Here is a 27,449-nt window from a genome sequence, read left to right as displayed (position 1 = left end):
ACTGCTTCCAATATTATTGTCAGCTTCCTGCCTCTTCCTGCATATTGCCCAACCCATGAAGTGGGATAATTCTTTAATTCACAATGCATACAATCAATATTACCAAACATGCATGGACATTCTTGTTCTCCAATATGCAGAAGTCTTTTCATGTCCTCTTCGGTGGACTTTCTCAGGTACACATCACTGAAGCTAGAAATAACACCTTCAACAAACTTGATGAAGAATTTACGAATGACTTGTGTATTCATTCTCAAGTATTTGCTGTGCAAGTATGTTGTTGTCCCATAGGCCAAAACCCTCATCGATGCCGTATATTATGAAACAGAGACATACCATGTTTACTAGTGGAGTCGCACTTTTTCAAAAGAAAGTTGCAAGCTTGTTCGTTATTATTTTAACAAAGGTTTTTGCATGCGATACCTTGTTCGAAAAATTAGGGATAGCAAAATATTGCTCGAAAACATGACCTGCTCGTAAACACTATGGTGACCCTTCTCACATTTTCTTTCAATATATCGTATTGTAGCTCTAGCCATAGAGATGTTTCACAAATGGCTACATCCTTGGCATTCGATCAATTTGCTGATTTTGTTCAACAATTTTTTTTTCTCCATTCATATCTTCGAGAAGCATTAAAATTAGAACTTGATGACATTTTTTGAAGGGTGGATTTGTGTAAGCAATCACTTGTCTTCTTGTGAGCATATGTGATTCTGGTCTGAGCTATATTTCTTCGATAACATGCGCACAGATCTTTGGTGATCTTTTTATGTACCAAATTTTGTTCTTTATCCATTTTGTCTTGAGCAACAAATCTATAAGAATAGACTAATATAAAAGTGGGTGCATCAAACACTTTAAAATGCGTAAAGGAAAGGAAAAAACTGAATATAGTTTGACTGACATAAGCCTACATGAATTTTGATCACCAATAAAAACAACAGTAATGAGGTCGAAAATAATCAAATTATGTTACAATTACAAGCCCATCGTAAAAAATCACTTTAAATAACTTTATTAATGTGTAGAGATGTTAATTCAGAGGTGTAAAAATATTTTTTTTGGTTTCTTTTAACAATTAGTGAAATGTAAGTTGAAGTCTATATATAATTTGTGAGATTTATAGCGGTTAGTTAGTTGGTATGTCAGAGTAAGAGTAGGTGCATGTGTGTTAAAAATAGACAAGTTTGTTTGGATGCATAATTGATGAATCTCAGTAGGTTGTGTGAAAATTTTGGTTGTGAAGATGAAGGTGATAGACAAGATCCGGAGCGAAAGCGGCGTGATGTTCTCGTTCGAGTTCTTCCCCCCGAAGACCGAGGATGGAGTGGACAATCTGTTCGATCGCATTGAGCGGATGGTTGCCTACAGCCCGGCCTTCTGCGACATCACATGGGGCGCCGGTGGAACCACCGCCGATCTCTCCCTCGAGATCGCCAACCGCATGCAGAACATGGTCTGCGTCGAGACCATGATGCACCTCACCTGCACCAACATGGCCCTCAGCAGCATCGACCACGCCCTCTCCACCATCAACTCCAATGGCATCCACAACGTCCTCGCCCTCCGCGGTGACCCTCCTCACGGCCAGGACAAGTTTGTCCAGGTCCAAGGCGGCTTCGCCTCCGCCCTCGACCTCGTACATTCCCTTCCCTTCCCCTTCAATTTCCCTCAATTCATCTCCATATAGTCATATACTATACTATTCATTCCATCTTTCTCTTCAGGTCAAGCATATTCGTGCCAAGTATGGGGATTACTTTGGCATTTGTGTTGCTGGCTATCCAGGTACTAATAAACATGGCCATATTAGTAACAATAATCAATGATATGATCATATGAATATGATATGCAGAGGGCCATCCTGAGGTAATTCAGGAGAATGGAGTTGTTACAGCAGAGGCATACCAGAATGAACTTGTTTATCTCAAGCAAAAGGTAAACACACACACACACAGCACTTTCCCACTACTCATCATGTCATGACTATTTCATCTAACAGATTGATGCTGGAGGTGAAGTCATCATCACCCAACTCTTCTATGACACTGACATCTTCCTCAAGTTCGTAAATGACTGCCGTCAGATTGGAATAACGTGTCCTATTATACCGGGGATCATGCCCATTAACTCGTACAAGGCCTTCATCCGCATGACCGGCTTCTGCAAAACTAAGGTCTATTTAGAATCCATTTATATACACACAACAAATACTTGTTTCTTATCTTTACATGCTTGTGCTACTCTCTAGATTCCCACCGAGGTTATGGCTGCATTGGAACCGATCAAGGACAATGACGAAGCTGTCAAGGCATATGGTGTTCAGCTTGCAACTGATATGTGCAGAAAGATTTTGGCTTCTGGGACTAGAGCTATACATCTTTACACCTTAAACATGGAGAAATCTGCTTTGGCAATACTGACGGTGCCTCTCCCCTTCCTTATCTCACCGTTTATAGTATCATATAATCTTTGCTTTGACAACAAGCCTTCACTTGTCAGAATCTTGGCCTGGTTGAGGAGTCCAAGTTTCCGAGATCCTTGCCTTGGAGACGTCCAACAAATGTTTTTCGTGCAAAAGAAAGTGTTCGTCCTATTTTCTGGTATGTAAGGTTCCCTAAATGGCCTGGCCACCTGTGTTTCTTCCCAAGCTTAAGTGTTACCTAATCTGTATACATTGTAGGGCTAATCGTCCTAAAAGCTACATCGGAAGGTCAATTAGCTGGGACCGCTACCCAAATGGTCGATGGGGAGATTTCCAAACTCCATCTTTTGCACCACTAACTGATTATCAGGCATGCACCATCAACTGTTATATCACATCTCAGTAAATCACATTGTTTTGTCTGAGGATACGGCATTTATGATTAACAGTTCTTGCGACCACGATCTCATGAGAAGAGACTTCTAGAAGAATGGGTTGTTCCTTTGAAAAATCTTGAAGATATCTACGAGGTATGGTACCTTATTTCTACATACAAGTTTGATGGTTACGAAACTAGAGTCCTCATATGTGGATATTCTTATGCACCAGAAATTTGCAAAATTCTGCCTTGGGAAAACCAGAAGTAGTCCGTGGTCAGAACTAGATGGACTTCAGCCGGAGACCAAGATCATCAACGAACAGCTTGGTAATATTAACATGAAAGGCTTTCTCACTATCAACAGCCAACCAGCTGTTAATGGAGCAAAGTCTGAAACGTCATACGTTGGTAATGTCATGCTCTTATTTTGTTGAAATATCCCTCAATGGTTGACATTATTAGTCAAATATGATGTTTGTTGGGACAGGATGGGGAGAGGCAGGTGGATATGTGTATCAGAAAGCGTACCTAGAGTTTTTCTGTTCTCCGGCAAGTTTGACTGCGCTGATCAATAAATGCAAAGCCTTCTCCTGCCTCAGCTACATGGCTGTTAACAGAGAAGGTGCCTGGATTTCAAATATGAAAAATACAGATGTGAATGCAGTCACATGGGGAGTTTTCCCTACAAAGGAGATTGTGCAACCCACCATTGTCGATCCTCTAACCTTTATGGTGTGGAAGGATGAAGCCTTTGAGTTGTGGTCGAGAGGGTGGGCCAATCTCTACCCAGAATCTGATCCCTCTAGAAAACTACTTGAAGAGGTCAGTAACCTCAACTTGATGATTGATTGTGTCTTCAACAACACTAGTTAACCTTTTGTGTTCAATTCAATTGGCAGGTGAAGAACAGTTACTACTTGGTCAGCTTGGTTGATAATGACTATGTCCATGGAGGCTTATTTGCTCTCTTTAGAGATACTTGAAACAATAACTCATTGGTGCACACAGTAGAAGAGAATTCAATTGAGTAATGTAATTTTCTCATTTTTACTTACAAAATCCATTTGGGATTTGAGCTCTATATTCTTTGTCAAATTCACACTATATTATCAAATATCAAGGGAACGAACTCAAGAGGTGATTGAATTAAACTATGATGAATATCCCTACTTTGATCGAGTAAACCTCAAGAAATTGTAAGTACAGTCTGAGACTCTCAATTCTTGAGTTTGTCCTCCAGCATGAACCAGCTGAGTCCATCCCGGATTGCGAATGCTCTGCAAGCAAGATTGATGGATTCTCTGTCCAACACACCGACTAAACGACGACCATCATCATCCAAAATAACCGGCACTTGGCTCACACCCTGCCTATTCATCAGGCTAAGAGCAGTAAGGACACTCATGTTTGGGGTCGTTGTACATGAAACCACACATCTTCCACCGTAAGAGACACACACTTCAGATACTCTGGGAACCTGCCATGTCATTTCTTAAGATACATATATAATCAGATTCATCAACGGAAAGAGCTAACTTACCTGAGGTCTGGTGGTTTTTTTCATAGATAATTCAAGGAATTGTTGAATGTCAATCAGTGTTAACTGACCAAGGAGACAATTATCATCATCCACTATAAATGCACAAGACTGCTTCTCTTCCAGCATCAGTGACACTACATCTGTTAGAGAAGAGCTCATCATCGTTGTTACATATCTCCTTCTCATGGCTTGCGACACCATGATTTCGTCTGCTAAATTATTCCCTGCATCCTCTTCGGAGTCACTGTTCAGACACAGAGAACTCTCCAGTTCACAGATACTATTCCCATTCACCTCCTTCACATCTTTTGATTCTCTGGAAGTGTCGGTTGCCTTTTTCCTTGTCTTGTCGGACGTAATCCATGCAGAGAATCCCACAGCTCCCAAAAGAGGCAGAACAATACGATAATCCTGTGTTAATTCAAACAGAAGCAAAACTGCAGTAAGGGGTACCTGGCAAACACCAGCTAACGTAGCAGCCATGCCAACCTACATTAGAAATATACTACTATTATCATTGGAGTACATATTAGGAATCATTGCTACTAAAGATGGTGAAATATTACCAATGCATAAGCTTGAGGCGAAGCGACTTCCAGGACTGAAAGTTGAAAAACTGGATTGGATATGGAAACCAGATGACCCACAATTTTTCCATATGCCATTCCTGTTGCTGCACCGATGAATAGAGAGGGTGCGTAGTAACCACCTACTAATCCAGAAGCTCTGCATAAGGAAGTCGTCACTATTTTGACAGCCACCAACTGCACCAAGAGTTGAGCAGAAAGGCTGAATGAGAATGGCCGTGATTCTAAGAGCGTGTTAACATTCTCGAATCCCCAGTAAAGGATCTCCGGATATGCTAAGGCTATAAATCCAACTGTCAAACCACCAAGTATGGGAAACAATGCTCTGGGTATCCCAACACCTCTTTCAATCTCATCAAACAAATCCAGCATAAAAGATGTGCACTTTGATAAGCCAACCGAGATTACACCACATAATGCGCCTAACAGAAGATACAGCGGCAGTTCTGAACTGACAAGAAGAGGAGATTAAATTAAAGCACAGAAATGGAAAATGGAATTTTTGCCTTTCTTCTCTTTGAGTTGTATAATGAGGAAGCTAAACATTACCACTTGGAGAACGAAAGTCGTAGAGTGGGACAGCAAAAGCTGGTTCAGAGCCCAGACCGATTTCTGATATGACTGAAGCTATAACAGCACTCAAAATTACCATTGAAGTTGTGTTTGTAAGGGATAAGGATGACTCTGCAGGTGAAGGCCACAAGACTGACTCCACCGCAAAAAAACAACCACCAACAGCAGCATTGAATCCTTTATCCACCAATAAATGTTAGTTGCATTATCAATAAATTAACCTAAGAATCTTACATAGTAATCATTATAACTAAATCAGATATTAAAATCACTACTTTTATCATCATATTTTGCATTCTGCGTCAACATTTTTTAATTTGAACTCTTCATAAGTTAAACAAAAATGTTGAAGTAGGACGTTTGTTAAAGGATCAGGTTTAGGTCTGAAGAGACCAATTTCAGTTATTTGGTTGAGTAAACAATTGGCAAGGAAAAATTAGTGATAATAAATCTGGAAGAGGACAAACCTGCAGCAATTCCGGCAGCTGACCCTGCAGCTCTGAGTGAAAGCTTTCTTTTAGCTCCTCTATCCAAAAAAGTGCCTACTCCTTTGGCTATGGAGACACCAATCTCAACACTTGGGCCTTCCGGTCCTAACGAGTTCCCCGTTCCCAAGGTAACACAAGCAGCTGCAGTTTTCAGAATCGGTTTCAGTGCTGATTTGATGTTCAACATGGCAGTTCCATCAGCAGAATCCTCTAACGAAGTTCGAATCACGTTCAATAAGCTAACTATAAGACCTCCAACAGCAGGAACTAAGACTACTCGTCCCCATTTGGTTTCAATGGGTTCCTCTCTTAACCATGTGGCACCTTGAGCAGGTATTTCGCCCCAGCTCAAGTCGCGTATTTCATGTACCTACTAAGCAAGAGTATCTACTTATCAGGACTTGAATGATCTTGAAAACAGCATCAAAGGAAAACTTGCACAGCCATGTCTAAAACTAATAACACTACTACCTCTACGTTCGTGATTGAGGAAACTGTGGTTGTATAATCAGTCATGAGATAACTCTTTGAGACAGAAAATGCTGAATGAAGAAGACGGATTAGTTACCGTGTAGTTGAAAAGGACGATAGCGATGCCAGTGAAGAGCCCAACAAAGCAGGCGGGTAGAATGGCAGAGTTGCCTAGTTGCAGCAATTCTGGCAACTCACCATCATCTTGTTGTTTGACTTCCGGAGGTGACGAGGTGATGATGGGTTGAGCTTGGTCGTCCTTCACCCCACCGCCATTAGTATTACAAAGAACTATGCCAAGTCTCCGGCGGTGTAAAGGAAAAGAATTTTTATGGAAAAAGGTGATAGTTTTGGCGGAGGGATGAGATGTAATCCGAAGAAGAGATGGCAATGATGATATAGATGATACTCCATGTTGATGAATTGTAGCACTATATGCAGTGAACTTGCAGTGCATTTGCGAATCCCCGGCGGCGATGGCAGCGGCGGCGGAGGAGGTTATACAAGCGGGACAATTCAACCTTTTCACCTTATCCAGAAAGTCAGTAGCCTACGTGGCCCATTCTTCATCTTGCAATTTGCTTCACTACACCAATTCATTTCTTCTTTATATTGGTCAACAAAATTTGTGGTTAGCAATAGCATATCAAACAAAAAAAGTACACTAAGATGAAATTTTGACAACTTTAGCACTATTAATCAAGAAAGTGAATTTATAGTCGAGAAACTTTACAACCTCTCATTGGAAGATTACAGTAAATGTGAACACATAACTAAGGACATAACATATCTTAAAAGAAGAAAAAGAACAACAAATGGTCTCTTGTGAGTCTGAATCTCCCATAGGATTAAGGGCAGGGGGATCAAAGATGACTATGAAATGTTGGCATTCTTGAGAGATTGGGAGATGATAGGACCAGCTGATGTTCGCATAGAGTGCTTCGCATCAAGTATAGCAAAGCCGGAGTGGTCTGTCTTTAGGTGAGGCTGGATTTGTTCCCATATCTTTTTCTTTTGAATCTGCATAGTAACAAGACATCCAACCAGATTAATATACAGCTTCCTAGCTTAAGAGAGAGATGAGTCATTTTCGTTCTCTACACTTCCAAATTAAGTCCCAAAATATCCTAAATAAACCACAAAGTGTAGCTTCGCATCATATTCAACTATATCAGAGTATTAACATAACTACTATACTCCCATCAAAATGCTCTCTAGTCAATGGAACAATCAAGAAACTCATTTGTCTCTCATAACTATCATATTGCATAGAAAGTGGTGGTGCGTGCCTGGTTAGGAGAAGCAGCATCGGGTAAGCTATCTTTTTCATCAATGGAACCAAACCAGACTCTGTCACCGGGCACTGCACCCTCAGGAGGCACAAGAAGCTCCACATTCTCATGTGCCGCATCAGAAGCCGCCATCAGCATTCCAAACGATTTCACACCGCGCATATTTCTAGCCTTTAGGTTAGCAAGAACAACTACATTCCTCTCCTGCACATACATACATACAATAAATTAACCACAATTTCTCCGAATTGAAGTTTTTTTTATATAAAAATGAATGGAAAAAAAAAAAGACCTGGAGCTGTTCAAGAGGAACGTATTTGACAAGGCCGCTGCAGATAGTCCTTGGTTCTGCCTCACCGACATCCACCTCCTCCACGTACAGAGAATCCGCCTCCTCGTGCCTCCAGGCCTTGATGATTCTCCCCACCCTTATATCCAGAGTGTTCGCCGCCTCCTTCACGGTGTCTTTCTCTGCCTCCGCCGTACCCGTCGCAGACTCCGCCTCCGCTTCGATCCCCGTGCAGTAACACATAAACTGAGGTTCAATTTTTGTTCTGGTAGATGACGATGTCAATGGTGATAATGATACGGATTCGCCATTGGCGATAGGGCTCCTATTGGCAACAGTGTGGATTATGCGGCGGCGATTGTTGATTAGTCTGATGGTTGCGAGAAATGAGCCGCAGCGGCGGAGGAAAGGGGCGGAAGTGAGAGCTGCAGCAGCCGCCATAACTGAAACTAGTAGCACTGTGCTCAGACACTCAACTCCATATCCCCTTCCCAAGCGCTGCCTATCTTTTCGTATTTATACTTTCGCCCCTTATGTTTTTTGGTATTCGCTCTCATTTATATCCCTTTTTTTTAATACATAAATGAAATAAAATCAAACTAAAATGCCGAGGAAAGTATTAGAGAAATAGCCATAAGTCGGCTGGATCAATACAACATGCAAAAAACCAAGCAAACAAAGAGAAGGGCTAGGCCCCAACAAAGATGCCTCCGTTCAAGTTACTCATCAAAACCTAGAGTTGACAGGCCTCGTTAAAATCCCTTGGGATGAAATCCTATTGAAAAAATTCTCCAAAGGAATAAAGAGTACCATGATGAGTGACTCAAAGTGTGGCAAGTAATCCAAGTCATCCAAAACCCCGTGAACTCCATCATTTGTCGGGTAAGTGGAGAAGAATCTGTTCATGTGGGAAATAGGAGTACAAAAAGCTATAAGTAGCTTCTTTGATCTCAAAGATAACCCTAGTTGTGTCCCATTCTTTCCCATCAAAGTTAGAGCATCAGCAGCACGGCTCGCCACCGGCTCGATCTCGTCCCGGTGAGACGGGTCGGCGGCGGGAAAAATGTAGGAAAACATGGAACATGTGGGAAATTTGAAAAGGCTAGGCCTTTGGCCTTTCATCTTTTGGTAACCTCCAAATGCATTATGGTATGCCTTAATGTCAAGACCTTTGAGGTGGTCTCCCCTATCCTATAAATAGGTGGAGTTTGGGAGAGGAGAACACACCAACAATCATTCTCTCTTCTCTCTAATCTCTCAAGCATTCTAGTTCCATCTTAGAAGCATTGCATAGCTCGGTTCTCGCCTCCAATTCAAGTTCGCCGGAGCCTACGAGTTTGAGGTGCTTCAACTCGGTAGGAGGAAAGTCGTTTCATCTTTAGGGACGTTGCGTCAATCCGTGAGCACTAGCCGGGGCGTATCTCGTCTTGCGGAGAGAGGGTTACCTCGACTCGACTTGAAGATAACCCTAGTTTGCATCTTGTTCTTTTATTGTATTTCTTTTGTTTTATTTACCTTCTAGTTTTTTATTCTTTTGTAATAGCAAGAGTTGTCCGTGTAAAGGCTACACTATTTCCAACAAAAAAAATTTCAAACGGTCATATGACCGTTCAAACGGTGGAAAAAAAAAATTTAATTTTTTTTTAGTTTTTCTTTTATTATTCTATAAATACTTCATTCCTCTTCCATTCTCCATTCTACACAAAAACACTACACTCATCTATTCTTCTCTCAAATATCTTCTCTCTTTTCACTCCAATTTTTGAAAAAATGTCCGGCGATAGAAACTCCGGCGGCCGCGGCTCCGGCGGGTTCGACTTGCACTTGTTTGGCGATTGGGCGAGCATGTACAACGTTTTGGGTACTACCGATACCGGTTCGTCACAGAGCACCCAAGGCTCGACGACTCCGGCGGCGTACCAAACACACATTTTGATGTGGATGCATACTCTCGTCCCTCCCCCCAGAGGTACGGGCAATCGCCGGGATTATTCCAAATTCCGGAGAATTTTCCGGATGAACGCTTTTTGGGATACCGGCCGATAGGTGGAGGCTCCGCCAGGATTGGCGTCAATGCCACCGTCTCGTACGATCCTGTCGTCGAGAATCAACAAACCCGCTTGTGTTTCTGGGAAAAAGTCATCAAACTTTACAGCGCGCGAAGGTTGAAGAAGACCTTTTGCCGCAACGTGAAAATGCTCCGCTGTCATTGGGACCGATGCGACAAACATGTCAAAAACTTTTGCACGATATGCCGGGCATAAGACGTGAATTACCAAAGCGGAGCCAGTGGAGCCAACATTCTGAGAGCGGCGTTGCGGGTCTTTAAAGATGACACCGGTAAAGATTTCAAGCATGTCGATGTTTGGTCGCAAGTCCACCACCTTGAAAGGTGGGCTGGTGGTGTCTAGTCGGGCTCGAGCTCAAAACGCACGAAGCACACGACGAGTGGCCAATACTCGTCTAGTGAGGGCAGCTCAGGCAACACCTCACAAGAGGGCACGCCAACCGATGATGCAGAGGGGTCTTCCGGTTCACGACGTCAGCCGCAAGGGACCAAGGTGGTGAAGGCGTCTAGAGCGAGGGGGAGAGGGAGGGGGAGGGATCGTGGCGAATCAAGCCAGGCGGGCTCGGGCTCGGGCTCCGGTACGGGCTTGAACACCTTAATGTCCATGTACCTGCTCGCCACGATAGCTGACACTCTTAAAAAATGAGTCCTCTCCAATATGAAGCCCATATGGACGACATTGAGCATATGAGAGCTCAACTTGGTATTCGGTCTCGATCTAACTTGGGTGCACCGCCACCGACTTCAGGGAATGATTCTCCGGCGGAGTAGTTTTTATAATTTAATTTAGAGTATTTTAATTATGTATTTTTTATTTTTTTTAGGATTTTAGTTATGTATTTTTTTATTTTTTAGGATTTTAAATTATGTATTTTTTTTCATATTTTAGGCCTTTAAATTATAATTTTTATTTTATTTAATGAATGGTGTATATTAATTGAATTTGTTGGAATTAAAAATAAAAAATGAAATTGAATGAATAGTTAAGAGATGAGATGGGTTAAGAGATGGAGGGATGCAGATTCTGTCTCTTAGTTAAAAGATGGGCTGAAAAGTACAGTGGGGCTCATAAATAGTTAAGGGATGAGATGGTTAATGGATGAATAAGAGATAGCGTTGTGGATGGCCTTAACCGCATTCTACGTCCCATCATTGTTTCATGTTGATATAAAAAATTTTATGATTGTTTTCTATTAGTACAAAAAATTTCATTGTTGTTTTATAATTTGTGTGTCACGTAAGTAAAAAGTTAATGCTGGTTAAACACAAATAAAGGAATGTACTAAATTGAAACACGAACGGAACTTTTTGTACCCCTCCATCCCATAAAAGATGTCTCACTTTTCTTTTTAGTTGTCCCACTAAAGATGTCACATTTTTATTTTTTTAAAAAGTTCTCTCTAATATTAATATAAATATTATATTTTTCCTCTCATTAACACGCAAAATAAAACCGTCTTAAATTTTGTGTCCTCCCACAAGTGTAACATCTTTTGAGGAACGAAGGTAGTATGATTTATGTAAACTTTAAAATTTTTGTACTAATATGAAACAAAGGTATAACATTTTATATGAGTTATGTATGGACCCCATTTTTCTCCCGTCTCTTACTCCATTCCTCTCAAGTAAATTGAATCGTATTCCTTTGAGTTCTTTTTCACTAAAAAATAAAATATCCAATCACTTTTACTTTATTTCACCATCTATTTTACTCTCTCTTTATTTTTTTCTAGACTAAAGTCTAATTTTGGTCCTTTACATTTGCCCCATACATTAAATTTATGACCTTTTGTTCCCTCTATTTTACTCTCTCTTTATTTTTTTCTAGACTAAAGTCTAATTTTGGTCCTTTACATTTGCCCTAAAATTCTTTTTGGTTTGATACATTAAATTTATGACCTTTTGTTCCATAACATATTGTTTTGGTCTAAAATAATCATTTTCTGTTAAAATTTAGCCAAAATGTTTGATCAGTTTAATAACTTAATTATAATCTAAGACTAAAGTCCAATTTTAGTATCGTACAATTTTCATAAAATTCTTTTCGGATCTCATACGTTAAGTTTGTGACTTTGCTTGGACCAAAATGTACCAAAAGAATATGTTAGAAACTAAAATATCACAAATTAATGAATGTGACCAAAAATATTTTTAGAAAATATAAGGGACTAAAATTAGACTTTATTCTTGTCTGGGAGTATTTTTATCCATTAATTTCTGAGTAAAATCCATCTCGTCCCGTTCATAAATGGAAATAGAATGATATAGAGAGACCTAACTAGCCACCGGCGGTGTACCGTGTTGTTGAGTGCCGGCGTTGTTCAAGTTCAGTCATTGCATGCATTTGCATCGCCGCCGGAGACATGGACGCCGTGGTGGTTGACGTTGGAACTAAGCTGCTCAAATCTGGTTTTGCTGTTCCCGACCAGCCTCCTTCTACGGTACTTTGATTTTCCTTTTCTGTAATGCTCGGTGTGTAGTAGAAACCCTTGCCTTTCATTCCATTGCTGCAACCACTCTTTTTTCACTTTAAAACTTGTGCACGGTAGTGTTTGTAGTGAATTTGAGATGATGTTGCGAAATTGAGATGATGCCTGTCCTCGTCGTCTCTTCTTTCTCCGATCAATTTTGAGCTTTGGATGCACCTTTTTTCTTCTTCCTTGTTGTGTGATGCAGAGCTGGTACTACCTGTTTGATCTAGTGGATAAATCCAGACAAGTAATTTTTATTTTTGGCTTTAGGTTGGTTTGATTTAATTAATAGCAAGAATAATGTATGAAAGAAGGGAGATTGTTCTATTTAGTGCTCTCTCAGCAAAACCTAAATGCTTGAACTAGAACATTGGAAGGAGCTTTGCCTTTCACTCCGTTCGGCCTTCAGTGCTTTGATTAGGTCAATTTTTAGCATCTTCACACTGCATTTTCAGGAACGAAGCAATAGCTAGTATCAGCGCATCTTACTGTCATCTTTCAGACAGTTATGAAGTTGAATGGTATGACGGCTGAGAAGTCTGTTATAATGGTGATGCTAAAAATATTGTTTTTATGGAGTGTGGCATCAGTGTTAATACGATGTTTCTGGTAATCTGGTTGCTCCGTGACTGTGACTCTTGCACACACTATTTGAACTTTAAATTTCTTTTCTTAATGAATGAATTGTGTGACAATAGAAGAATGAAATCATAGTTTATGTGCAGATTGGCTTAACTCTAAATCACTGAAGGATTTGTATGGTACTTACAAGCTTAGAAGTGGTGATGTATTGTCTCCTACGTTAATATCTTTTCCTTTTAGACTTTCCATTCACGTCACTTATAGTCAATTACTATAGTAGCCTAGGGTTCAACTCATGCTATTGAAGACAAGAGCACATGCCCTTTCTTATTCGAGTAAAATGAAGATTTTCACCTCAATACTTTATGAGCATCTACTTAAATGAGTCCTTCAATCCTAGTAGGTTGTCCACTTGACATACGGTTAATTAGAAAGGCATTTAAGAGAAGCATAAAGCGTTACCACCTTTAGTTCAATCCTCTGCCAAGTGGTACTGAATTTATTTTGCTTGGGAAATATATAAAATTAGAAAGAGGTAGATTGACCCCAATAGGCAACAATCTTCCCCCAATAAGAAAGGGCTATATACTTGCCACTTGGAAACAATTTATTTATGGCAGATTTTATAAGCTGAGTTGCAATTTAAATTTGTGTTGCCTCATAGAACTCTATTAGTTTTAATATGTAGCAGTAATTTATAATGTTTTAAAGAGATGTCGAGGTGCTTTAGTTTTAATATGTAGCTGTAATTTATAATGTTTTAAAGAGATGTCAAGGTGCTTTCCGAGGATCATTATCGACTTTTACCACTCACACATCAGCTTTAGTACCATTACCAAAGAATGAATGAGTGAATTCAGCATCTTTGCCTCTGTCCTATAATTCTATAAATGAACATTGGCTTAGTTTGGTTGGCCTACATTTCACTTTTTCACCTCCAATTTCCTATCCAAATTCATCAACCATTGGGCCGTCACAGTTCCTCTGGGACTCAATTTTCGGAGCATGGAACCAGCGGTGGTTGACGCTGGTTCTAAACTTTTCAAGTATAATCATGCACTTCCTGGCTGTGGCCCTGAGGTTACATTTCTTTTATGATTTGGAGAAATGATAATTTTATTGGTAAGCTTCTAGAGTGAATCGGGTGAGACAAAGTTGGTGAAACTTTACCTTTTGATTTCAGAATGCTGCTTATGAATGTGTTGTAATTATGATCCTCAGTTTGGTTCTGGGCTTGGGTTTTTAGATTGGCATTAGTGCTCAATGGTTTTCGAGTTCGAGTTTCATTTCGGAATCGTGATGCATTAGTGAAAATGTAGACTAACGAAGTTGAAAACCAATACTAAGATCAGTAATAAGTCCATCTTCAGTTTTAATTGCTTGGGATTCTTGTGAAACATGATCAATTAAGGGAAAGACATGAAATTTCCCAAAATGGACTTGAAGAAATTTTGGAGCCCTTGGAGTATGAGTTATCAATGTTCATTGTGTTCTAGTTATTTAGTTTTTTCCTTCAATTGAAACTTGTGCTCCTTTTGTGTTTCAAATATATGCATTCATCTATTTTTTTTCGGGGGAGGGGGGTGTTATGGTCATTGTCAATGACTCTGCCTATGTTAATGTTGCAGCTAGTAATTCTTGATATTTTACACTCCATTATTTCTTAGTGATTTGACTTACCATATTGGATCCATGTTATTCAATATTCACCATTTTTTGTGCCGAATACCCTTTTAGCACTTGACTACACTTCACTATGATGATTTCTTTCATTTACGCTATTTTTCTCTCTTACATACTTTAATTACAATGTCCCGTCCTCATTTTAGGTAATTCCAACACAAATGAAACGTGTACCTGTAGATGAATCCTTGAAGGATTCTTCCTCCCTTGAAAATGTGATTGTTAATCCAGTTGTCCGAGGCTTTATTAGAGATTGGGATGCCATGGAAGATTTATTAAGCCATGTGCTGTACTCTGGTTTGGGTTGGGAGATTGGCAATGAGGGGCAAATTTTGTTTACAGAACCACTGGCAACTCCAAAGGTTTGTTTAGCCAAGGTCTTCTCTTCGTCAAATTTATATCTTGATCATTTGTTTGAAATATGTGTTGTTCTATTGAATGATGGTAATTGAGGTGTTAGTGTATAAACCTACAGGCAAAATATGAGGTTTATGGCTGAGTATTACTATTATCCTAAAGGCTTGAGATGAATATGGAATTTGAATTTGGAGTTTAGCTGCAAGTTGGATAGAGTATCAGTACCTTTGTTTTTGTTTGTTTTGCTGTTATAGAACTGATGTTATTCAAATGGCGTTTGCATAAAAACAAAAGTAAGATAAACGCAAAAAAAATACTATATGGAGTCTGGACATATTGCCATCAATGGTCCGAACTGTAGCTCTGAACATCAACTTCAGTTTCAAAAATCAAAACTGTTGGATGCTCATGTGGCATTCAAATAATATGACATGTATATATTTTTTGTTTAAACTCTTCACTAATTTGTCATCGTCATATATTGTGAAACAGGCAGTTAGAGAGCAGTTGGTGCAATTGATGTTTGAAAAGTTCAACATCTCAGGCTTTTTTGCATCTGAGCAAGCAGTGCTATCACTTTATGCTGTGCTAGCACTGTTGCTATCGGCCATGGAAAAATGGGTATGTGTTGACCAACCCGTTGTTTCTGATCTTCCTTTCTTCAACTGCTGCTGGGAAGATCCGAAGATGACATGTAGAATTTTGTTGGCCTGGAGCATCATCTCAGCTTGATCTTAATTCTTAACCTATTATTTAGTGGAAGTTTATATATATTTGACCTTAAACATATGTCTAAATTTAATATAGGGGCAAGCCATCTGGATGTACTTTCTACTGTTAACAATGTTCAGTTAGCTACGAACCGATTAATTGCAAAGTCCTGTGGAGCTATGTAATTAGGTAGTTGGAAGGAGAAGTATAAGTGTTACTACAAGTTAATATTGTGTTTCTTTGAATACATTCAGCCTCTTGAATGTCAGTGCTGCTATTCTTCCACCTAAAACATTGAAAAAAAAAAGAAAAAGAAGAAGGAATGACCTTATTTGTGAAATTTTCTCTTCCGTTTTCAAGGATAACTCTTGGATCTAGATGTGTTTTCTCAGCTATATTCCTTATATGAACCAGTTTTTTTTAACTCAAAGATGATGAGTGTTCCTCCTAGTTTTGTCTATTAAGATATTTATATTATGAGCAACTGCATTCTTTGACTTGGCAACCCATCTATAGTAGGTAGCTTTGATTTTCTCAATTTTGAGTTGCATAATGTATTCAGCATGCTTCGTCACCAACACTATCTATAGCAAGTGTTAATTTGACTGCCTAATGACTTGACCTAGGCCAGCAATATAGTTTGTCTATGGCACAAGCTCTGTTGACAATTGGTTTTGTTTTTTCAATCTTCAGATATTGCATCAGTAATAGAAGGTGCTGTTCAGCATATATCTTCTAGACGATTTGAAATAGGTGGTTTGGATTTGACCAACTTATTTGCTCAAGAACTTGGTGAATCCAATCCGCATGTGAACTTAAGCTTCTCTGAAGTGGAAAAGTTGAAGGAGCAATATGCCTGCTGTAGTGAGGATGCTGCTGCTTATAGAAGGTTCCAGCAGGGGTGCCCAGAGGAGCAACACTCTGCCTGATGGACAGGTTATCTATTTTTCTATTCGGTGATGACACAAGAGAGTGCATATCACACACATTTCTTTAGAATTCCATGTCATCGTTTATGGACCTTGGATTGATGTTGTAATGCTATCTGTTTCAGGTGATAAAAATTGGAAGAGAAAGGTATACTATTGGTGAGGCCTTGTTCCAACCATCGATTTTTTTAGGCTTAGAGACTCATGGAATAGTTGAGCAACTGTTCGTTGTATCTCAACCGTGTCAACTGAGAATCACCGCCAGCTGCTGGAGAATACTGTACTATGTGGTGGAACTGCTTCTATGGCTGGTGAGATGTGATGATTGCTTTCTCAAGTTATCATTTTTTTTAGTAACATCAAAATATATTCCATCAGCATCTCCTTTAGAAGGTAATTTCTTTGGTTGTAGGTTTTGAAGAGAGGTTTCAGAAGGAAGCTGCACTCTCCTCCTCCGCCATCCGTCCTCTGGTGAAGGTAATCAATCCCGTACTAACTATAGTAAAGCCTACCAATCGGGAGTTATTGAACTTCGTATGTTTTGAATGCACATCTGATCGTGCCTTATTACAGGCGCCGGAATACATGCCAGATAATTTAACAAGTAACTCAGCATGGGTGGGAGGAGCCATACTAGCCAAAGTGGTGTTCCCTCAAAACCAACATTTGACCAAGGCCGATTATGATGAAAACGGGCCATCTATTATCCATCGCAAATGCTTTAAGCAACGAATTCAATTCTACTAGAGGTAGCAGCTAGGCTTGAATTAGAAGTTGAGCTATTATCGACTTGCACGAATTCCAGAAGTTCTGTCAGTTTCCTATGTATGTGATTTGATATGTATATTCTAGATGACCAAGGCTTGAGTTGTAGCTCAAGCAAAAACTACATGTAGATGCCAAAGGCTTGAGTTGTAGCTTAAGCAAAACTCAAAATATGAAAATGATTTACATCAGACAACGTTTCATCTAAAATGTGTGGTGTTCTCATGATTTAGCTATAACCAATTTGCACCCTTCACACAGCATTTCATTATTCGAGCTGAGATTTTAATTTAGTACATGCGCAGGATACTCTATATGGAAAAAACAATATAAATCTCAAAATTGTTTTAATCATATATATCCCACTTTACTCATCTCTCAACAAACATTGTTTGGAAACAATAGGCATACAACAACAAAACTATGATGAATGGTGTGCGATGCAAATTGCAACCGCTTCAAAACTGTAACAGAAGACAACTTCTACACTTTACGAGCCAAAGTTCTTTGCTTGGTTGCATGTTGGACCACTTTTTCCTCTACAGGAAGACCCTTCCTCCTCCTTACAGCATCAATGAGCTTCCTGGCAGTGTTCTGTAAAACACTAGCCCCATCTCCAAATTCTTCAATTTCCTCTTCTGTTTTGGGGACGAAAAAGGGATCCTCTGGAAGCATTTCCCAGTGACTGAAAACAAGTAGTGCACTTGAAGCTCCGGCTGTCCATCTTCTCAGCTCATCTGCAAAACCAAAGCTTTCTGCAACAGGAACATATGCATGCACAGTGAATAGCGGTGACCCTTCCTGCATTTCTTCCTTTATCACTTTGGCTCGCCTACGAGCAAGTACTGCATACATGGACCCCAAATGCTCAGTTGGGGTATTCAATTCACAGAAGTATAATGCTTCAACAAGCCTGGGTTTTCTCTCAAGTACAGCTGCTTTGCAAGCTTCCTTAACTGTTGTCATAACTTGACCTGTAAAAACACCATATGGTTCTGGTTGCTGGGATGAAGTATCCTCAGCTGACTGACACTCAATGGGAGATATGAAAGCCTCAACAACAAATGCCAAACCCCACAGAGGTTCCTCACATAGAGGACCGGCTGAAGTAGCCAGCTGAAATCCAGATAAAACACTGCTCTCTAGAGATTCTACTTCTCTTAGCAACATCTCATCAGTCACAGATGATGATTCTGTTGATACATCCTTGCTCTCACCATCATTGTGAAGACCTAACCTATTTGACACGTACGGAAAGCCTTGCATAAGAACAGAGCCCTCCATGCTTTTACCTCTGCTTGGAGTGACCAGAATGTTAGGACCAACCTGTCTAGGACCCAATGCCCAAATTCTTTTCAAAAAGTTTTTCCACAGTACTCTATATTTCTCTACTCGGTCTTTATCCATCTCAGCATTTGCAGAGGAAAGGTCACTCTCTATAGCATCCATCATCCTGGTCTTTAATGCTTCAATTGGATTCTCATCTTCCACAATGCTTCCCCTCAAGGTCTCCAAGCTTTTCAAAGCCTGTTTAGATTTACCTCCAATAATATCTCCCAGCAGTTCAGAACTCTCATCAAGCAACTTGGTAAGAGGCGAGGGAAGTTTCATGACTTGTACACGAACAACGCACCTACCATTTGGTGTTGTTTTCTCTACATAGTCAGAACTTCCACTTAAGAACTTCAGATTCTCCAAAGGATTAGTCATATCACCCTCAATTGTCTCCATATAAGAAACAAGTGGAGGAGATACTTCCAAGTTAACCTTAGCAAATCTCTCCTTCAGATCCTTTACACATCTCTCCAAATGAACTTCTCCAGCTGCTGCAAGAACATGCTCCCCTCTAGTAGAAATCGTGACCTCAACAAAAGGGTCCGCGCGATTTAAAAGCCGCAATCCTTTCATGAGTGCACCCATATCAGCAGGATCTGATGGCTCAATCGCAACTTTCAGTGTGGGCGCAACTTGGAAAACCATACTGGAGAAAGGCCAGCAATTAAGCGTAGATGAAAGAGTAGCACTCTTCAATATGTGCTGACCAAGCCCTCGTATGGCAACGATATTGCCTGCCTTTGCAGACATAACTGGTTTCAGTCCTTGCCCCGCCATAAGATATAATGCTTGCAGCTCGGCTTCTTGGACATGCTTCTGCTTTGATTCCATCTTCAGAGGGTCATATAAAGCTGAAAGTACGAAAATCCTCTGTCCAGCACAGAGAACCCCACTAAATATCCTGGCAAATGCAAGGAAGCACTCTCCAGAATCTCCAGAATCTGCAGGATTGTTCAAAATCTCACCACGAGGAAGCATCTTCATTGGCATAGCAAACATCTTAGAAACAAATACAACGCATGGTGCAGTAGGACTGGAATCACAAATTTCAACAGATTTCCTCACAAGCTCTGCCTCAGAAAGCAAATCAGAACAATCCCTATTGTCAGAACTGTCTCTTTTAGGCAGCAGCCTTGATATCCGAAAAGACTGAGCAGTAGCCGGATCAGGCATGCACTTCACAACCATAGATAAGATGGTATCTGCTAATGGAAGCCAACGGCTCATTACAGCTTGAAGCACAGCTTTAGGATCCTTATGTTGTAGCTCACGTGAAGGGATGGACAAATTAAAATTTTTTATAACCTTCTCAATCAATCCTCTATCTCCATCTGTTTCCAAACTACTCTGATACACCTGCCAGAGTGGCTCCAAAATAAATTGCACAAACATAGGCCTTGCCTTTGCAGTATTGCTTATAGCTTTCTTTCCCACAACCATCTTAGTCTTGGGATTGTAGTAACGAGGTCCCCACAGTGCCCTTTCCAACGTAGCTGCACTTGCGCCAAGTTTAGAAGCATAGATCTCTGCAAAATCGCTAATCCCAAAACCCCAACCATCAAGGGCACATGCAAATATAACATTTCCTTTGTGAGGTTGGAAGGTATCCTCTTCATCATCCTCCAAAAGCTCGAGATTATCATCACCTACATCATCAGATGGAGCAACTGAAAGCAAGGAATCGACATCAGATAAGTACTTTTCAGACTTGTAACCACTAACTATCCCGTTAACCTCATGGATAATTCTCAATAATCTAGTATAAGCTTCCATTGGACTCAACCTTAATTCGCATATTAGCCGATCCACCTTATTCAGAACCAGACATGGAGTCAACTTCTCAATCCATGCTTGACGCAATACAGCATGGGTCTGAATATGGACACCTTCCACTGCATCCACCAATACTAGTGCACCATCACTCAACCTAGCTGCTGTAGATACCTCACTGCAGAAATCCATGTGGCCTGGTGAATCTATTAAATTAACAGAATATTCTTTGAATTGAAGACCAATAGATGAGCTTTTCATAGTTATAGCACGCCGCTGTTCCTCATCCAAATAATCCATGAATCTAAGTTTACCAGCTTGCTTTGGATGAAGCACCCCCCCACCACAAGAAGCAATCAAATGGTCTGCGAGGGTGGTCTTCCCATGATCAACATGTGCGAGGATGCAGATATTCCGGACTAGCTTCTTATCATTAGTCTCATCAATGTTTGGTGGATCATCCTTCTCTGAATATAACTGAAACGGAACAAGGAAATGGCTAGCTTGTTCACATCTTTCCATGAAAAAGGTGTCAAAAAACTATGCCAGCCAAACTCTTACACCATCTAATTTCAAGTTAATGGACAATACAGCATGAGTTAAAAAAGGAGTAACTAATAAACACAAATGAAAACCTATAGAAATTATTAGAAACTACTCCGTATTATTATGACCCGCCTTCCAAACATATCACTGATCTTAATTCCTAAAACAGTGAGTTGATGAAATTAAATGTGAGAAGGCATCATAACTGAAAACATACCCCCAACTTGCAAATTATAACAAACGTGGTACATCACCATCATCAAACAAATGGTTGGATAAAGCCGCGCGAATAAAGGAGTAACTATACAGGAACCATTGTGTTGAAAATGAATATATTTCATAAATTATGTTTATATCATCATCAAAATTACACTAGCAGGCCCTCACAATAAAATTGAATTGAAATTCAAGTTCCATGAGCTGAAATAGTAGCAACTAAAAAACAAAAGTATGATCACAAAATTAAATTTTACAAGAAGAAAAGAAAGACATGTGACAAATGGGAACTAGGAGAAAATTATGCAAGGTGATGAGACAATTCGTCAAATACGTATTAGGCGTGAATGTGATAAACTGATTCTGATAATGGCAGCGGTTGAACAGCAGAGATAATCGAATTACCATAGAAGGAGGTTGGTCAGGAACAGGCAATCCGGATTTGAGCTCAGCGTCCATATCTCCGACGGTATGGTTTGCAAGTAGGCGGGTGCAGTGTCAGAACCTGAAACGACGTCGGCGGTCCACAATATAGTGCAGTGCAAGTGTTCGATGAAAGGCTTCAACAATGTCAGCGGTAGTTCTTCCGCTTCAATTGTTTGTAATTTGCTTCGATTAAGCGATTTTTAGGGTAAATCTAGGTCGCAGGTTTAAGCTCCCAAAAAATGAAATGACTGAGACTTTATTCATACAGCAAGAGAGAGAGAGACAATCTATCATCTATCAATAGATAAGTAAAAGATAAGTATTTTAAAAAATCATATAGGGGAAGATACTTGGCGGGCTGTTGCCGGCTTTGGAGAAGTACGGCGGTGGGTTCAGGCGTGAGGGAGAAGGAGTATACGTAACGATGTAGAAATTGATGGAGTAATTCTCTCTAGGGCTTCTTCTTCTTCTTTTTCTTATTACACCCAATAATAATTATTATAACAACCACAATAATAATAGATCATAACTTATGTTTTCACAATTTTCCATTTAATGATAAATTGTTACATTAATAATTTACATCTACTTATATAGCTAGTTCTCAAAGAATTTACATGAATGTCTTTACAATTGATTTAAAATTATACTCCCTCCGTCCCGCTTTAGCAGTCCCATTGACTTTTGTGCACTCGTTTTGTAATCTTCTCTATATATTCTTTTTTTTACTTTATTATTTCTCCACTTTAACTATTTATTATCATTTTTACAAAACAAGTGCACAAAAGTCAATGGGACTGCTGAAGCGGGACATAGGGAGTATTAATTTTGCTTCAATTTATAGTCCTTTTTCTCAATTTCAAATAAAGATATTTACTCATTTGATATGAATTGAACTAGACTGTCAAAATGGATATCAGGTATTAGATACCCGATATCCAAATCCAAACTCAAAAAAATCGGATAATTGGATTCCGATACCCGAATTTTCGGATTTCAGATCGAGATAAGCTAGTGAGATTTTTGGATTACTGGATATCGGGTTACCTGAAACCCGACCGGATATAACCAAATCACTCGATTTTTTTTTAATTTTTTTGATTTAATAAATTATGTATTTATTTAGATTTTTATATTATAAATAATTAAATGCTGGGGGACCGATTCATCTATTTTTTCACTTCTTTAGTAGTAATACTTTATATACGTATATAAATAAATATTTTAGGGAATTTCCAAACAAGTTATGACCCATAATTTTGTATGCGCCATTGTGTTAGCGTTGTTAATTTCATTAGTTCAATAAGATTTTATTACTACTAAAATTTTGTATTTCTAAAAGTATGTAGTTGACTTTCTAAAAAAATAAATTCTAAAATTGGGACTCAATACCTGATTCGGATATTTGGGTATCTAAAATTAGTTTTGTATTAGGTATTAGGTACTCCCTCCATCCCAATAAATATGAAACATTTGGTTTCCGGGATTTTATGCAGTGTTGTTTCGTGAGTTAATGAAGAAAGAGTAAAGTAAGAGAGGGGGAAAAGTAAAGAGAGTGATGGTTCCATTTTAGGAAACGTTTCATTTTTAGTGGGACAACCCAAAAAGAAAAACATTGCATTTCTAATGGGATAGATGGAGTATCACTTTTTGGAAAATTCGGGCTCGGGTATCCGCGGGTACCCGATTTAACATGCCTAATTTATTAAATTATAAATATAATTTAAGAAAACCTTATGACTTTATATTTTCTTATAACCTCCGTCATGTTAATGGTGGTTTGATACTCTCTCCGTTCTATAGTAGTTGAGACATTTTTTTCGGGCATAGAGATTAAGAAAAATTGTGTTAAGTGAATTAAGTAAAAGAAGAATAAAGTAGAAAATTAAAAAGATAGAAAGATGAAGAGAGAATAAAGTAATAAAGTAGAAAATTAAAAAGATAGAAAGATGAAGAGAGAATAAAGTAAGTGAGAAACAATTTGTTGACTTTTACTCCTACTAAAGAAGGAAATGAATCCACTATTATGAAACGTAGCAAAATGACAAAATGACTTCACTACTATGGAACGGAGGGAGTAGTAGTTTAATTTTATGATTCTTCACATTCTTAATTTGTCCTATGAGGTATAGAGGTCTAGATGAATAGCACATCACAACTTAGGGGGTGTTCGGTTGACAAGACAAAATCTCATGATTAAATATGTATCATGTTTGGTTCATAAGATTGACCCCCTCAACTTAATCCTAGATGGATAGAGTCATAGTGTCATATCCTAGATGGATAGAGTCATAGTGTCATGATAATTAGTCATAACCTCCCTCCTCCAACTAAAATAATCCCACAACTCAATCCTAGATGGATAGTCTCATGATAATTAGTCATGGCAACCGAACACTACCATAAAATATTTATCTCTCTCATTTGTATAATACTCTAGCACATTAGCTTGAATTTTAGGAGCATGCTTGTTGCTCGGTCTCGATTTAATATCAAGTTTATCGGTGTCTATAAACTTAAGGTGCTTCTACTTAATATGAGAATATCGTTTCATCGCCTAAAAGCTTTTAGACGAACAATGTTTAGTCACTCACCTAAAAGCTTTTGAAAATATTATTGAAAGTTTTCAAAATGTTAGGGATTTTCAAAGAAGGAACTTTGTAATTATCCATACTTTTTATAAATCATAAAGATATATTTCCATTTTTTTAGTTTTAAAGTCGGAAAACCATTAGATCTCTCTATTTTTGCTATTCTGTTGTATTATTATTAGGCCTTCACATTCGTTTTAACTCCCTTTTTCATGAATGAGATGGATATGCTTTATGTACATATCTAGCTACATCGATACATATGCAAATCATTATTAAGACATCGATCATCGATATTAAATTTCACTATACACATAATATGAAACGCTAGCAAACATGATCGATGTCTATGTCCACGTTCAAACCGACTTAACTGATGTGACATGAAAATTGAAGTTGTAATAACTAACTCCCTCGTAAATCCCATCAATCTGCTCAATTTCAGCAAACTCGCCATTCGGTGGAGCTCTGGTCTTTCTGAGTGTAAGAAAAAGGGATATTGCAGGTGCCCATTGTCCCAACATACTCTACTATAGCCACAGTCCTCCTCGGCACAGGAACTGCATCCGTAACCCCAACTGTTGTCCAAGTCTTGGTGGTTTTGTTCCACTGCAACGACCCACTTACCTGTGAAGACACTTCAACCTTTCCATCTGCAATGAAAGGCAACTATGCTCTGATGTTGGTCTTCACCCCTACTGTCAGCGAGAAGCCCCGGCTAAAAGAGTAAGATTTCTCGTCTTGATAACTTATGGACACATTCATCATATTATCTTGCTCTGTGTCGTTGGTGAGTTTAGCCTTTCCCGCCAAAAAAGGCATCTCCCCGGATATCCTGGCATCCTCCATCCGATACCTCACGTTGTAGATCTCCCTCTCCCGCACCAGCTCCTGGACTTCCACTCTCGTCTCGCCTCTCCAGTTGGACTCTGCGGCATTAAGGCAACTAATCTTCCCCTCGGTGCTGAGGCGCTTGCAGAAGTGGTTGTTTCTTGCGCTTCTGAGTGCGATAGTATTTTTGTCGATTTTGATTGGCCAGAAGAGAGTGTCTTTGTTGTTGGCTGTGATGTCGTCGCTATCTGCGAATATCCAGTTGCCCATTCCGCCAGAACAAACCCCAGTAATCAGACTACATCCGAACATGGTCGTCGCGCATTAGCGAGACCTTGTGGCCGGATAAGGTACTGATTGGATCGTCGGATCCGAATTGGAGGTAATTAAGGTCTTCATGGTGATACGCTTTGAGATATTCCCCGTTGTATCCTTTGAAAGCGACGTGTTGGGGCAATTTAACCAACCTGTCCCAATCCACAAACCTAAGGGGCGCACCGATGCTATTTTTGTTGACGTAGAAAGCCTTGGTAAAATTGTTTATCATGACGCGCCAGCCGGTCTTGACGTGAGTCAAGTGGAGCTCATCTGATTGTAGGCTCGACTCGAAGAGCGTACACGACGGCTTCATTGTGTTCTCTTCTGGCTTGTTTGATATAGCAACGATGGAGTTGCCGTCTGCGTTTTTCTGCCAATATTTGTTGTTAGTGAGAAAATCGGAGGTGAATGTATTTGTTGTCAACCGTTGCACGCTCGATTTCGATCTTGACCAGCGGGCTGAACGTGCTGTCGCCTCCATCAATGACAAGGCCGTCGTCCTTGCGACATACGTAAGTGTTTGTGGCAGCTTTTGGGACATTTAGCACAACAAACCTTGGAAGTGCAGAAGTTGTCATGTTTCTTCAACCTATAAAAAATTACCACAGAAGTATAAATCAAAACGAACAGCGTTAAACATGTGTCTAACAAGAATGGTGCTTATTTAAAAGAGTGCACTACATAAATGGTATCTGATCTTTCACTTTTGCACGTATATGGTACCTGATATTTATTTTATATCGTTTTTGGTACCTATAAATCACATTTTTGGTACCTGATGCAATTTTCTTCCCAAAATGTCCTCTAAACAAATACATTTTCTCATTTATGTCATAAAGGATATTTTAGGTATACATAAAATTAATACCAAAAGTGATATAATAATCTATATTATCTCAATACAAACTTAATTACTACTCCCTCTGTTTCACTATAATTGAGGCGAAACTTTTCAGCACGGAGTTTTAGAAAGTAATGTTGGGTGTGTTAAATAAATAGATAAGAAAATTAAGAGAGATGAAAAGGTAGAGAGAATAAATTATAAAGTGAATAAAGTAGAGAGAATAAAGTGAGAGAGTAAAGTAAGAAAGAGAAAAAAGTTACCATATAATGAAATGACTCAACTATGAAGAAACTTTCCGAAATGATAAAATGACTCAAATACAGTAAAACAGGGGGAAATGACTCAAATATAATGAAACGGAGGGAGTACAATTTATACTCCACCTTATTCTCATATGATATCTAGTCATCATTAAATTGCGAATAAGGTGATCTTCTTTGTATAAATACAAGGCTACAACACAATAACTACTATTAGTTAAAATTTATCATATACTCCCTCCATCCCAGATAATTCATGACACTTTGACCCGGCACGGGTTTTAAGAAACTTAATGGAAAGTGAGTTGAAAAAGTTAATGGGATGTGGGTAGGAATGAGTTAGTGGAATATGGGGTCCACTACCAAAAATAGTAAAAGTGAAGTGGGACAAATTATGTGGAACGACCCGAAATGGAATACTGGATCGAATTATCTGGGACGGATGGAGTATTTAATACCCTAAATCCGATTATCGATACTACTTGCAGAAATCGAACAAGAAAAACACGGGTAAACTTTGTTTTTCAAACCTCACTCTCAAGTGACAATCAAACATCAAAAGTTTTATTATAATACAAAAATCAATCATCAAAAAAACATCCTCACGACCTGTTGAAAATAAACATTTTGACTCGTAAATTAATGGCTTACAAAGAATTTAATACTTAAAGCAAACAATGAAATTTAGATAAAGAAGTA

General features: G+C 39.2%; 4 protein-coding genes and 2 pseudogenes across 5 annotated transcripts; 2 read left to right on the top strand and 4 right to left on the bottom strand.

The window, feature by feature from the left end:
* Positions 1-1,216: 1,216 nt before the first annotated feature.
* On the top strand, positions 1,217-3,958 carry LOC125187984 (methylenetetrahydrofolate reductase (NADH) 2-like). Its single transcript, XM_048084690.2, has 11 exons — positions 1,217-1,642; positions 1,731-1,791; positions 1,859-1,941; positions 2,006-2,179; positions 2,255-2,428; positions 2,506-2,606; positions 2,687-2,798; positions 2,878-2,958; positions 3,038-3,215; positions 3,295-3,629; positions 3,707-3,958. Exons 1-11 carry the CDS (start codon positions 1,250-1,252, stop codon positions 3,788-3,790), a joined length of 1,776 nt encoding a protein of 591 aa, XP_047940647.1. The 5' UTR covers positions 1,217-1,249; the 3' UTR covers positions 3,791-3,958.
* CLC-E (chloride channel E) lies at positions 3,803-7,061 on the bottom strand. The gene is made up of 6 exons (XM_048084689.2): positions 6,564-7,061; positions 5,975-6,365; positions 5,484-5,684; positions 4,914-5,380; positions 4,348-4,836; positions 3,803-4,284 (listed from the first exon to the last, which is right to left on the bottom strand). The coding sequence occupies exons 1-6, from the start codon at positions 6,921-6,923 to the stop codon at positions 4,024-4,026; spliced, it is 2,169 nt and encodes a 722-aa protein (XP_047940646.1). The 5' UTR covers positions 6,924-7,061; the 3' UTR covers positions 3,803-4,023.
* Positions 7,062-7,161: 100 nt separating this feature from the next.
* Positions 7,162-8,586, bottom strand: LOC125187986 (Nucleic acid-binding, OB-fold-like protein). Its single transcript, XM_048084691.2, has 3 exons — positions 8,051-8,586; positions 7,756-7,962; positions 7,162-7,486 (listed from the first exon to the last, which is right to left on the bottom strand). The coding sequence occupies exons 1-3, from the start codon at positions 8,486-8,488 to the stop codon at positions 7,340-7,342; spliced, it is 792 nt and encodes a 263-aa protein (XP_047940648.1). The 5' UTR covers positions 8,489-8,586; the 3' UTR covers positions 7,162-7,339.
* Positions 8,587-12,326: 3,740 nt separating this feature from the next.
* Positions 12,327-17,823, top strand: LOC125188137 (actin-related protein 7-like; annotated as a pseudogene). The gene is made up of 7 exons (XR_016130581.1): positions 12,327-12,556; positions 14,998-15,213; positions 15,701-15,829; positions 16,613-16,855; positions 16,974-17,159; positions 17,261-17,325; positions 17,422-17,823. The product of XR_016130581.1 is annotated as an actin-related protein 7-like (transcript).
* A 120-nt stretch (positions 17,824-17,943) lies between these two features.
* Positions 17,944-22,368, bottom strand: LOC125188136 (Ribosomal protein S5/Elongation factor G/III/V family protein). Its single transcript, XM_048084881.1, has 2 exons — positions 21,886-22,368; positions 17,944-21,195 (listed from the first exon to the last, which is right to left on the bottom strand). The coding sequence occupies exons 1-2, from the start codon at positions 21,937-21,939 to the stop codon at positions 18,097-18,099; spliced, it is 3,153 nt and encodes a 1,050-aa protein (XP_047940838.1). The 5' UTR covers positions 21,940-22,368; the 3' UTR covers positions 17,944-18,096.
* A 2,488-nt stretch (positions 22,369-24,856) lies between these two features.
* LOC125189777 (uncharacterized) lies at positions 24,857-26,224 on the bottom strand (annotated as a pseudogene).
* Between the last annotated feature and the right edge of the window lie 1,225 nt (positions 26,225-27,449).

This window comes from Salvia hispanica, chromosome 5 (assembly GCF_029641045.1).
Source record: "Salvia hispanica isolate PSC_SH4W2 chromosome 5, Shi_PSC_v1, whole genome shotgun sequence".
Lineage (NCBI taxonomy): Eukaryota > Viridiplantae > Streptophyta > Magnoliopsida > Lamiales > Lamiaceae > Salvia > Salvia hispanica.
The sequence above is the reverse complement of the archived record's forward strand: the minus strand, read 5'-3'. Positions and strand labels throughout refer to the sequence as shown.